Consider the following 12442-nt stretch of genomic DNA (forward strand, 5'->3'; position numbering starts at 1 on the left):
GGGTCTCCTGAATACCCACTCTTGGATCCCACCCACCATAAAAGTTGAAGAAGTCCAAACAGCCTGGAAAGAGAAACTAGGGTCCAAAGCCCAAAGCACCAGTCTGCCACCTGTGAGTCATCTACACAGAGGACATCTTCCCTCCCATGTCCAGATGAGCACCTTGCTAACCCTGTGTGAAGTAGAAATGAGCTGTCCCCACTGACCCCTGCCTGACTTGCACATTGGTGAGCAAATAGATGATGCTGTTGTTTTAAATCAATATGTTTTGTGATGATTCTCTGTGCAGTAATAGATAATCAGAATAAATATTAAACTGTGGGGCTGGTTTTTTTTAAAAACATGAAAGAAAAAAAGAAGCATTTTACTTAATAAAACAGAAATCCTATTAAGATTTTGTTACCTTCACATTGCCATGTTCTGTGAGCTGCAGGTAATCTCTGGAACCAGGTTCTGATGTAATATATCCCAGAAATATCACTTGATTAGAACAATTTTTCAGTAGTTTTGAAACAGCAATAGCCTGCAGTTTCCTATCAAGGTCATCTCTAAAATAATACAAAAATATATCTCTTTATTGAACTTGCAAGACAACTTTTGACTAAGTTTCCAAAGAGTATCAGTGTACAAACCCAGAGCAATTCCTATTTCAGGAATGTCTTGATATTAACATAGACACAGTGTGTCGACTTGAATAGGCTGACCAACTGTTGACTACAAGCAACATGATCTTTTTCCACAAATCATTTGGAGTCAAGTTGATTTAAAAATCTATTCTAAATAAACCACTTGTTCAACTTTTCATTAGAAGAAATTATAGCAGTAATGTGACACCTGGCCATCAGTATTACAGTTAAAGACCCAGCAGTCAAATAAGAGTCAGGAAATACTGGTAGGAAGGAAAATCCTGGCATTCGCAGAGTGCACCCAGCTGAACACTTTCTGAAAACTTCCATGAATAAAAACTGGCTGGACATGTTGCTTTTTTTATGCTAATCACTGTAGATAAAACAAATAATTGGGCAGATGCATCAAGCTTTTTAGGGGGTTATAGTCAGTCTGGGGAAAAATAAAAACCATATTTTACATGATCCAGCCAGGATAATGCTCCAGGTGTTTCAAACAAAGTGAATTTAATATAAGAAATTGGTTGTGGAGGTGATGGGAAGCCAAACAAAGGTCAATGAAGTAACCAGAGGTTAGCAACAATGAGAAACTACTGATCTCTACAGCTAAAGGAGGGTCAAGAGGAGGTGATAACACAGTGCCTGTGGTGGAAGATGAGCTATTGAGGAGGGTACTCAGAAAGAGCTGGGACCATCCAGGGAGAAGAGAGACTCAACTGCTGCCAGAGATATCAGACAAAGCCAAGAGACAGGATGACAAAAGCCATGGCTTCTCTACTTGTCTTGCTTTCCAACCTTGTGCCTCCCTCTGGCTAAAACCACCCAGAAGCCAGAAGGCAAGAGACTTGGGCAATATGATTCCCTACAATTTGTAGCCAAGAATAAAAGCAAGCAACAAGTCCAAGACAAATAGGCAATAGACTTACACAGTCATTTACATAGAAAAATAGCTAATAAATGAGGGTTAAGAAAAAATGACAAAGGAAGATGAAGGGAGATCACCAAGTACTGAGAAGATTGGAGAAACCCCATTAAGATTTGGGGTTGATCTAAAGACAGGAGTAAGTTAGATAAATATCTGTAGATAGCTGAGTGCTATTAAAAGATGTCTCAAAAAATAGAAGAATGGAAAGACCATTTGTTTAGACACTATTGATAGTGAATTCTCACAATCACTGAAGGCAGGTGGTTACTCTATTTTTAAATGAAGTTGAATAATAGGCCACAGTTGTCCTCCATCTCCCCTGCCTGGATCCATTCTTTGCTGTTTTCTATGCCTCGGGAGGATGACCCATGCAGATTTCACCTCCTGCAGACAGAAGTTAGGTTTGGCCAATTAGAGACCAATTAGCAAATGAGAAGGTGGAAGGGAGTGGACCAAAATGAGCATAGAAGTCTCCACCTGCAGGTTCTGTGCTCTTTTCTCTTTGCGTGTGACATGTGCTGCAGATTTAGAAGAAAATAAACAATGGGATTAACAGTGGCTCAGCTCATTACCTAAAATAATATCAATTTTCTTTATGATGTTTACATAAATGACTTCTAAGAAACACTGCTACTTTCTACTTAATGGTTTTAAAAGAGATATTCATAAAGTCAGTAAATTAAAGTCTCATTGAATCAGCTAATAACATGCGCAAGCAATTCTGCAAGTCATTCCCAATAGGATTTTCACATTTGTATGCCATAGTCACCAAAAATGAAATCTTTAAATATTTATTCTGGTTAATAATGTTCGTGTCTAGTATTGTAGAAAACAGGCAAACCCACGTACATAATGAGGTGTTAACTGTTTTGTCACTTGTTGGGAGGCTACAATTCATGGACAAGGATTCTGAAGAATGATAAGAGTGGGGAACCTGAGGACAAAGATTATGTCTAGCACTGTACTTCGGATATGACAGAGTTGGATTCCTATTTGGCAAATGAATTTGTTAAGTTATATAACAGACCTTACATTAAGAGTTGTCTGATTTGGTTTAATAGCAGCCAGTATTAACTGAGCACTTATTATATTCATGTATTTTGCATGACATAATGTATCTCATTTATTTCTCACAAAAGCCCTTCAAAATAGGTAGCATTGTTGCCCCTAATTATGGATAAGGAAACTAAAGCTCAACATAGTTAAATCACTTGGTGAAGGATACACACCTAGTAACTGAATTAGGATTCAAGCCAGACTCTAGGCTCTGGAGAACCATGTTCCTAACTATTCAACTACACTGCTTCTCTCCTCAGAGTTGCATCTCCTCAAAAAGTGACAGCAATTATTGTTATGGCTATTGTTTTTGCATTACTATTAAAGTATTAAGTGGGCGATTTAAGAAAAGGTGTAATCAGAGAGTTTTAAGGATGTGGTTAATATTCTCTCTTCCATGCATGTTCCCAGGCCTGCCTTTGACTTTCTCTTCCTTTTCAAGTCTATTATTTACATTTTGGCAGAGGCTGGGAGTAGTTAAAAGGGGCAGTGGAAAAAAAGCAAAGGAAAAAGAACCCAAGGACTAGATTAAACTGTTTCTTAGGTTGAGATCTTGCAACCTTTAAACATGAAAGTACCTATTTTAAAAAGATAAACCCAATTCAAATACAACATAACGTCAGTGAGATGATTTTTGAACACCTGTATTTGCTACATGAAGATTACTGCAGAGGTTAGAGATAATGTAGCCAGTGTGGCGGCAATACGCCTTTAATTCTAATATATGGGAGGTTGAAGTAGGAGGACTAAAAGTTCAAGGTTAGTCTGGGTTACGCAGTCAAGTTCAAAACTGGCCTGAGGGGAGGGAGAAAGTGACTAATTAGAGGTACCCAGAACTTTGTTGTGACCTCACAAATGTGAAACAAAACATCAGGTGTGAGCTCCAGGTAGAGGTGGTGGTGTGGAGAGGCACAGGAGGGCAACAGTAAAAGTAAACAGTATGCATTTAGAGATCAGGTAGAATCCAGAAATACTGCACTTTGGATTTATAAAAGAAACAACAGTCCCTAACATAGAGCAATAGGCAAAATTGTAGGGAAGGGGGAGAATCTCCCTCAACAGGGATACAAGCAAAAGAGAAAAAAGAAAGCTTCAGGGATCTCCAAGGTGCATAAATTGGCACTCTGCAAAAACAAAGTTTAAGACTGGTGTTCTGCATCCTGTTCAGCAAGCTGACACTGGAAAAGGGGCTCCGAAGAGTTCCTTGCTAGCTTACTGGTGCCAGGGGGAGGAGGATCATCTCAGGAGTAGGTTTACAGTCAAACATTTTAACTGGGGAGAACAGGAGATCCTGCATTGTAAATCTCCAAACCCCAAAGGTCTCTCTTGTCCACTGGCTAAACAAGACACCACCCCAAGAATCAGTGCGGACCCAGGAAACTGGTTGTGACTTGGACTCAGATTCACAAACACAGACCAACTTGGGTGGGAAGTATAAGCTATGCCACAAAAGAAAGGCAAGGGCAGATACATCAGAGGAGCTGCAGCCCAAACTCTGGTAAGAGGAGAAAGCTGTGTGTGAATAGAAGCAGGGGTTGCTATGACAGAAGACCACATACCCGGGGCACACAGGATCACTAGGTGCCCACCAGTGCAGATTGCTATGACTGCTTTCTATATTCTTAGAGGGCCAAAGAGAGTTGGTGGAAAGCAGCCACTGCTAGATAATTTCCCCTGTCAAACCCACAAAGGCAGAGTGCTACTGGTACAGGGGGCATCCAATCAGGGGGATCCACTTGCCAAGCTGGTGGGGGCAGTTTGAAAGCAGCTCTTGCACTATCTTGGTTGACAGACATGTGTACACGAAAAACAACCCAGCCAGAAAGGGAGGAGAGGATTCAACCAATCAACAGTCCTTTCTGGTCTAAACAGAAAAACAGCTGCCCCACACATGAAGTAAAACTACAAAAGATAACCTGGGGGTGGGAGTAAATATAAAGCATCCCCATCTTCTTTCCCCTTAGCAAGGAAGAAGTATTGACTGGTAGACTTTTTAAAATTACCATGGTATCTTTCATTGTATTCACTTCTTGTGTTCTCAACCTTGCTATTATTTCTTATACCTTCATCCCATATACTTCACCCTCTTTTCTATCTTGTTTCATTTCTTTTTTCTTCCATCCTTGCCTTTTTAAATTAATTATTAGTACCTTAACTTTAATAATTTCTAAACTTCTAGTTTATACAATAAGTATCCTAGCTCTTGTCTTTTCTAACCTCATTGGGGGAGCAGCTGATGTTTCCAATAGTTTTTTTTTTTTAACCTCATTTAAACATCTGGATTGTCTTTGAATTATTGTTTTGCTACTGTACTGCTGTTGCTTTCTGTCTTCTCAGTGGTAGTGGGGTTTGGTAACACTAAGAGCCAGCTGCCCATTAAGAAGTTCCCTACCCAATAAAAATTTTTTTTAAAAAACTGAAAGAGATATCCATCCCAACAGATGTGGAAACACAAGACATATAAAAAAATCAAGGTAACAGGACTTTTCACAAAGCTCATAACCAACAATAACCTCAATAACCAAATCCAAAGATACTGAAATGGTTGAAATGATGGACAAAGAACTCAAAATTCTAGTTTTAAAAATGATCAATGACCTCAAAAAGGATTCAAACAAATAATGAAGTAAGGAAGTCAATTCAAAATCGGAATGAGAAATTCAGCAACATCCATGACAAATTCAGCAAGGAAATTGAAATTCTGAAAAAACAAAAACCAAAAAAATGTAAAGTAGAGGTGGGATTATTTTGGTAGAGAAAGGGGACCAGCAGAAGGTGGGACAAAAGGGAACAATAAAAGGTGAATATGATGAAAGTATATTATATACATATATGAAAATGTCACAATGAAATCGATCATATAACTAATATATGCTAAAAGAAAAAAAATGTCAACCTGAGCTACACAGCAAGACCCCGTCTCAGAAAACCAAGGACTGAGAATGCAGCTTGGTGACAGAGCTTGCCTGGCACATGCAAGGCTCTGGGTTTGATCTCCAGCACCTGGGTGGGGAGGGGTTACGGAGCATCTACAGAATCCCTTTCCCAAACATCCTTCTTATTTCTGAGGAGGCAAGCAAGAGTCTGACAGTGCATGGTAAATATTCTTTATATTTCTAATGCTTTGACTTATTTCAGAAAATACTCCATATGCTTTCACAGATCCACATTAATGTGAGAAAAAGTGAGTTAACCAAAATAAAATAATAATAAAGGTAGCAGGCACATTGACTTTGTTTAAGGGAAACTTACGGTATAACCATGTTGTTTTTCTAATACTACATGTGTCACTTAAAGTTCTATGGCCTCTTGCATCATTAATTTGGGCAGGATCTCTACACTTATTTTATAGCACACAGCATTTACATCTGGATTTTAAATGTTTGGTTTAGAATAGTAGAATATAAACTGCATACTTTTAGTTTTGCTTTTACCACGATTTGGCATGATTGGTATTTGCCAATGAATTATTCAGTACTAAGTCACTAACTATGACTGCAATTCTTTAGGGATAAAAAGTCTTCCTTCTTCATGTTTCTTCATAGAAGAACTGACTTAGAACGCCATGACTAGCCTCTCTCCCCACCCTTTATTTTTTGGGAAGACTTTTCTAATTAATTAATTTGGGAAGATTAACTAGACATGGCTGGTTTCAAACACTTCCTTGGAATCTATTAGTTTGCAGACAGGATATTCTCTCCACAACAGGGAGAACCTATCAGGGCTGGTCCTCCCCATGCTGGGTAGGGCCTACTGTTTGCAGGGAGTACATTTCACGTGTAGTTGGAGGGTGTATTAACATGTCCATATGATCACGGAAGCCATGCTGTCTAAATATCTTATTAATAAAAGTGCTACTTTGATCTCTACCTGTCAGATTCCTCTGCCTACCTATCTCTTATTTGTGAAAACCTGAAGGGAGAAAGGAATGTAATTTAGTACCCTCAAATCCTAAATTATAACCAATAATCCTCTAGGAAAAGGGAAGTCACTGTTTTGCACTATTATGTTTACTGTATGGTTCCAAGCACTTGCAGGCTCTGAGTTTGTCCTAACTTCTTCCTAGATGTGTGATCCTGATTGGGCAAGTCATCTAACTTCTCTCAGCCCAGTGTCTTTATCTGTAAGATGGGTCTATAATGGTGCTTACCCTGAATAAAGTGAAGATAAATACAGTAGTGTACTTGAACCAGCACCCACACAAAGAACTGCTAAACAACTCAGTAACTGTGGATCACAAGACCCCTCGCTCTCCCATCTCTAAGCACTGCTTGCATATCAAATGTTCTGATGTCTGACTGTTAAAACAGTAACACAGGGGGGAGGGGAACAATTTGAGAGGTAAAAAAAAAGTAAGAAAGGTTATTTCATAAAATCAAAGTAATATTTTGTTAATACATCTTGGTGTTTATATAATATAAGGTAAACCAAAGAAACCCACTCGTAATTCCCAAAGTGTGTCACGACGAAATCAACCAGTTTGTCTGAGATGCTGACAGTCAGAGTTATGGCTGGTGCAATCTCGCCCTCTGGTGATGGAAGAAGGTGATGCTCCGATTTCACGATTGGGTATCTTGACAGCACCATAATCCTGTGTAGGAATGAAAAGAAGCTGCCTCAACATGGGTCCCGCCCTATCATAAAGATGGGACGAAGCAAATGCATCCGAAAGAGCTGCATCACACTACAGGCCTTCTGCTGAGGGGCACGCAAGCCACCATGTGGCAGAGCCTTCTATGGCAGTGTCCTTGTCGGTTCATTGCATCTCACTGTTCAGCATATCTTGCTGAATCAATAAGCACAGTGTCAAGTCTGTCGTAAGTGCTATGAGACATGAAAAGACAGCATTGGGAATATACAAACCATTTAACTTGCATTGTCACTCTGACAATGCATCTGCATAACTAATTCTAATATAAATCAATAGTATGGGAATGTATCTTGCCAGCAAGGACACAAAGTAACACTGTGCAAAATTAGAAACTAACAAATGTTCCATAAGCATATGAAAGGTGTTCCACCTCACTCAATGTCCAAGAGCTACCTATGAAAAGGAGGACCACAGCTCACACCTCAGCTGACCTCTCCTCCCTGGCTGCATGCACTATCTCTGTGGCTCCCTCATGCAGTCCTTCAGACAGGCCCATCTCTGCTGTGATGATACCTGGGGGTTCATTTCCATCTTACTTGGCCCTCCAGGCTAAACACTAGACATCACTTGACTGTTCTCACATCTCACTCTTAGCACATATATATATTGCTCCCCTGGGAATTTCCAGCCCACTGAAGGGCAACATCTATTAAGTATTCAGGTAAAACCCTAGACATCACCCTTGATCCTTCACAACCCTGCCGCTGACATCTTAGCCGCAGTAAGTTCCATCAGCTCTATTCCAAATAGTCCTTGACTTCAGTCTCTTCTCTCTCCACTGTTCACACCAACATCTCTCACCTGTGCTAGTGCACCTACCTCATGCCCTGTCTCCCACCTCTCACTCTGTTCTCCCCAGAATGGCCAGAATGATCTTTTCAAATGTAATTCAGATCAGATCACTCCCGTTTAAAACCCTCCAGTGACTTCTCATCACAGCTGTGTGAAAAGGGCCCTCTCTGGTCAGGTACCCTCTTTTGGCTTCATTTCTTCCAGCGCCCCCGGATCTTCGCCACTGCAGGTACCCCAAGCTCTATTCTTCCTCCAGTCTACTCTTACTGTCCCCTCAGCTCTGCCTGGGGCTTATCCTGGGTCCTTATCATGACATCCTAAGAGAGACACTCTGACAACTTTACCTATTGGCCCACTACTGCCCATGACCACTGCACACCAGGTCACTCTCTCAGTAGCTTATTTTCTACATAGCACCTAACATGATCTCAAATTACCTTATTTATTTTTTTGTGTACACATTTATATTTCCCCTCAGTATCTGTGGAAGACTGGTTCCATAATACCCAAGAAATACCAAAATCTGTGAATATGTAAGTCTTCTATAAAATCATATAGTGTTTGCATATAACCTGCACTTCTTCTCCTGAATACTGTAAATCATTTTTAGGTTATTTCGTCTAGGATACCTAACACAACACCTGCACATCACTTCATTCTTGTGAATTCAATGGAGGACTCAGTGTGTGGCAAATTCAAGTTTTGCTTTTTTGGAATTTTCTGGAATTTTTCCCAAATATTTTCAATCTGATGTCAGTTGAATCCATGAATGAAGAAGCTGTGGATATGGAATATCAACTCTATTCTTGCCTTTCTACACTAGAACAGAAGCTCCCTGCAGAAGCACCAGGTCACACAGGCCTGGCACTGTAACCTCAGCTCCTATGTTGAAGGGTTTGTCATAGTGAAGAACTGGAGATATCCAGCAACAGTAAAACCACTTTAAAAATGAAGAAATATGCACATCTTCAGTACCTCCCCATCCCCAAGAAGAATTGCTGAGGCAATTCACAGGACAAAGATGGCCGTCTCTACTTCCCACTCCAAACATTTGCCCCTTACTTTTCCAGATCTATGTGCAGGATTGATTCTCAAGGCAAACTCACCCCCAAGTGTGATCTCTTGTACTTGGACCAAAGTCTGTATAGAAACCCAACTTCTCCCCTAGCCACATGGTTATGTCATTGTTCCCCATGAAAGGCTTAGAGGCATCGCTCTCCAGAAGTGTTATAAAATCTGCACCTGTTTAAAAAAGGAGGAAAAAGCACACAGTAAGAAAACAGCAATGAATAAAGCAATTAGAAAAAATTTTTTGTCATTTTATTGAGACATGATCTCACTTTGTAGCCCAATTGGCCTCAAATTCATGATCCTCCTGCCTCAGCCTCCCAAGTGCTAGTGTTACAGGCATGTTCACCATGCCCAGCAAAACTTCATTCTTGACCTTAGCCTTTTTGTCTTTACTCATAAACCCAAAAACTAATTCCTTATGAGTCATAAAAAGAAGTGGTTCAAATCTAAGCTGCACAGGAAGTTTCCTGTCTAGAATGTAACTAATACATGGAACACTTTGAGAAAATACCGGGAAGGATAAAAGCATAACTTTTTTAAATTTCCAAATATTCTTAACATTTTTCCAAAACTTCAAATACTCTTAATGTCATTCACATATACTCAATTCATTCAGAAATTTGTTGTTCAGAAAAAATAGAATGTTACACAATAGCATTTTATTCCCAGGCTTTTTATTCCACAGCATTGGCATAGGAGCAAATTCATTGGCTTTTTTAAGACATTGGCCAGATGTGTTTCAAAGGCCTCTAATTGAGACTAAATAAGGACAAAGGGGCAGATGAAATGTTAGTGGCACTGCATTCATAGAGCAACTCAGAAATTTCTCAGGAAGTATGTGTACCATCAGCAATAACCAGAACAATTTAACCCCTTACTTATCTCGCTGTATACTCCCTGTAGCTGATCCAAAAACAAATCACCACACACTAGAAAGGATGTTTTAGCTGGGTGCTGGTGGCTCACACCTGTAATCCTAGCTACCCAGGAGGCAGAGACCAAGAGGATCAAAGTTGGAAGCCATCCCCAGGCAAACAGTTCACGAAAACTTATCTCGAAAATACCCAACATAAAAAAGGGCTGGTGGGTGGCTCAAGTGGTAAAGTGCCTGCTTAGCAAGCTCGGGATCCTGAGTTCAAATCCCAGTACTACCAAAAGAAAGAAAAAGAAAAGATATTTTATAAAGAGATGAGCCCCATAGGGCACAGAAACAAACTTGGTCCTGACCCCTTAAAGGTTAAGGCCGAATGTTCTTTCATATGTGGAGCATAAACCTAATACAAATACAACAATATCATGAAAAACAGATCATGCTAAGGGGAGGTCACATATGAGAGGGAGGGTGGTAAAAGAAGGAAGTTAAGAAGGTTGATGTGCTCTCTATAAAAGAATGAATATAGAAATTTTTAAATCTATTGAAGCCACCAAAAGAAGGGGACTAAGGTAGAAAGAAGAAAAATGAAGATGAACCAATTCAGGTTACAATATACATGTACACGGAAATGTAAACAAGGAAACTCCCTGTGTAACTATCTTAAACAAGCAAAAATGTCATTTTTTTTTTCATTTACAAAATCAGAGGACAGGAGGGCAAAACAGGTCCTGCCTGGGCGTGGGGGTGGTACCAATGGGAGGGTGGAGGAGGTGGGGAAAGGTGGTGAGCAGGTGGATATGGTGCAAATACTGTGAACACATGAATATAAAAGCAAAAATGATACCTCTGGGAACTATTCCAGGAAGGGGCGGAAGCAGAATGATGGAGGGGTGAATTCAAGTATGATACATTGTAAGAACTTTGTAAATGTCACAATGTGCCCCCACCAAGCACAACAATAAAAAGAGAAAAAAAGGCAATTTCTTCACAAATGATCCTTACTCTTAACCTGTTCCGCTTTTTAATCCAACAGTTTACTGGTTCCCAACTGTGAGTCCCCAAGTGACAGGAGCTACCAGCAGTGGCAGCTCTAACAAGGTCACGACATGAGTCCCCTGCAGATACCCAGTATGAGGTTTGTTCAGAATCAACTGAACTAATTGCTCCGAGAGACAGATGTGGTTACAGGAGCTTAGTCCTGCAGCTGCCCGTGAAATGGAAGCCTCTTTAAATGATTAGTATATACCCCTGGTCATCCCTCCTCCTATGGCTTATGGCTTATGGTCTTGCTGAAAATAAAAATAACACTTGTAGTTTGTCAAAACCTATTACTAATTCCAATAAGACGTACCTGTCTGCTTGAGCAGCTGAGCTGATCTCTCCAGACTAGACCATCCATTATTGTCATATCCAAACCGGAAAGGCCAAATGGCAGCAGAGACCTCTTTTACTGGTACCTAAGGAACTATTTTAGTGGTAATTCGGGACAATAGCAAGCAATGGCAATTCCAGTGAATCAACTTTCTCCACTTCTCTCAGCCAAAATTCATGTTTCAGCAAAGGCATTTTACACATTTGCCCACATTTAATTCATAAAAAATAAGGAGATACTTGCTATAGATGGTCTTTTCATAAGTTTTCTGTGAACTTCTAGCTTAAGCTTGGAAGTTCAGAGAAATATTTTTTAAATGAGTGTTTATAATAAGCATTGCTTGTAATAGAAAAAATGAGAAACAGTCTAGCTATCCTTTGAAAGGAAAAAGAAATAAACAAATGGTGTTATATCCATATAATAGAACACTACACAGTTCTAATAAATGATGTAGGGCTACATACCTCCATGTGGATGAATCTCACAAAGATCATTTTAAGTAGAAAAGTAAGTTGCAAAATATATGTCAGATGCTATTTAGGTAAAATTATAAACACAGAAAAAACAATATTGTCTAGGGATCTATCCATATGTAGTAACAATATAAAGAAACGCATGAAAATGATTTACTTGAGAAAGACACCTTTCTCAGAAAAATGGTTACTCTTTCAGGGGAGAAGAATCATATAGAGAGGGATATATGAAGACCTTTGCCATACTTATAAAGTGACCAACCTATTCTAACCTGGATACAAACGGTGTTATGCCTGCCCACACTGGCAAGACCAAGGTGTGTGAACACAGCCCCCTCTAAGAGTTCTTCATTTAGGTCCATTATCCAGCCAGAGAATGCACTCCCAACCCAAGCCATCTCCTTCAAATGAACACCTCCTGATCTTGCACAGGAAGGCCACCACTCTGCTGAACAGGTCAGGTGCATGTTCCACCAGCAGTGAGCTGAGGGTTTCATCTTTATACAAGAAGGAATTTGGACTTTTGTGAATGTCATGAACAGAGAAAGGAACCATCAATAGGGATTTCCAAAGGCATGATTATAAGCATCAAGGTTCCTCAC

The 12442-nt window shown here is 39.9% G+C and overlaps 1 protein-coding gene across 3 annotated transcripts in view; it reads right to left on the bottom strand.

The window, feature by feature from the left end:
• Nucleotides 1-12442, bottom strand: part of Cwh43 (cell wall biogenesis 43 C-terminal homolog) — a 65335-nt gene that overhangs the window by 21691 nt on the left and 31202 nt on the right. For all 3 annotated transcript variants that reach the window (XM_074042281.1, XM_074042282.1, XM_020158422.2), the window contains exons 10-13: nt 11347-11452; nt 9157-9292; nt 7049-7198; nt 404-548 (exon numbers count right to left, since the gene is read on the bottom strand). In XM_074042281.1, the coding sequence (XP_073898382.1) occupies nt 404-548; nt 7049-7198; nt 9157-9292; nt 11347-11452 (537 nt within the window). The remainder of the gene's footprint in view (nt 1-403; nt 549-7048; nt 7199-9156; nt 9293-11346; nt 11453-12442) is intronic.

The sequence above is a fragment of the Castor canadensis genome, chromosome 9, assembly GCF_047511655.1.
Source record: "Castor canadensis chromosome 9, mCasCan1.hap1v2, whole genome shotgun sequence".
In the NCBI taxonomy this organism is placed as follows: domain Eukaryota; kingdom Metazoa; phylum Chordata; class Mammalia; order Rodentia; family Castoridae; genus Castor; species Castor canadensis.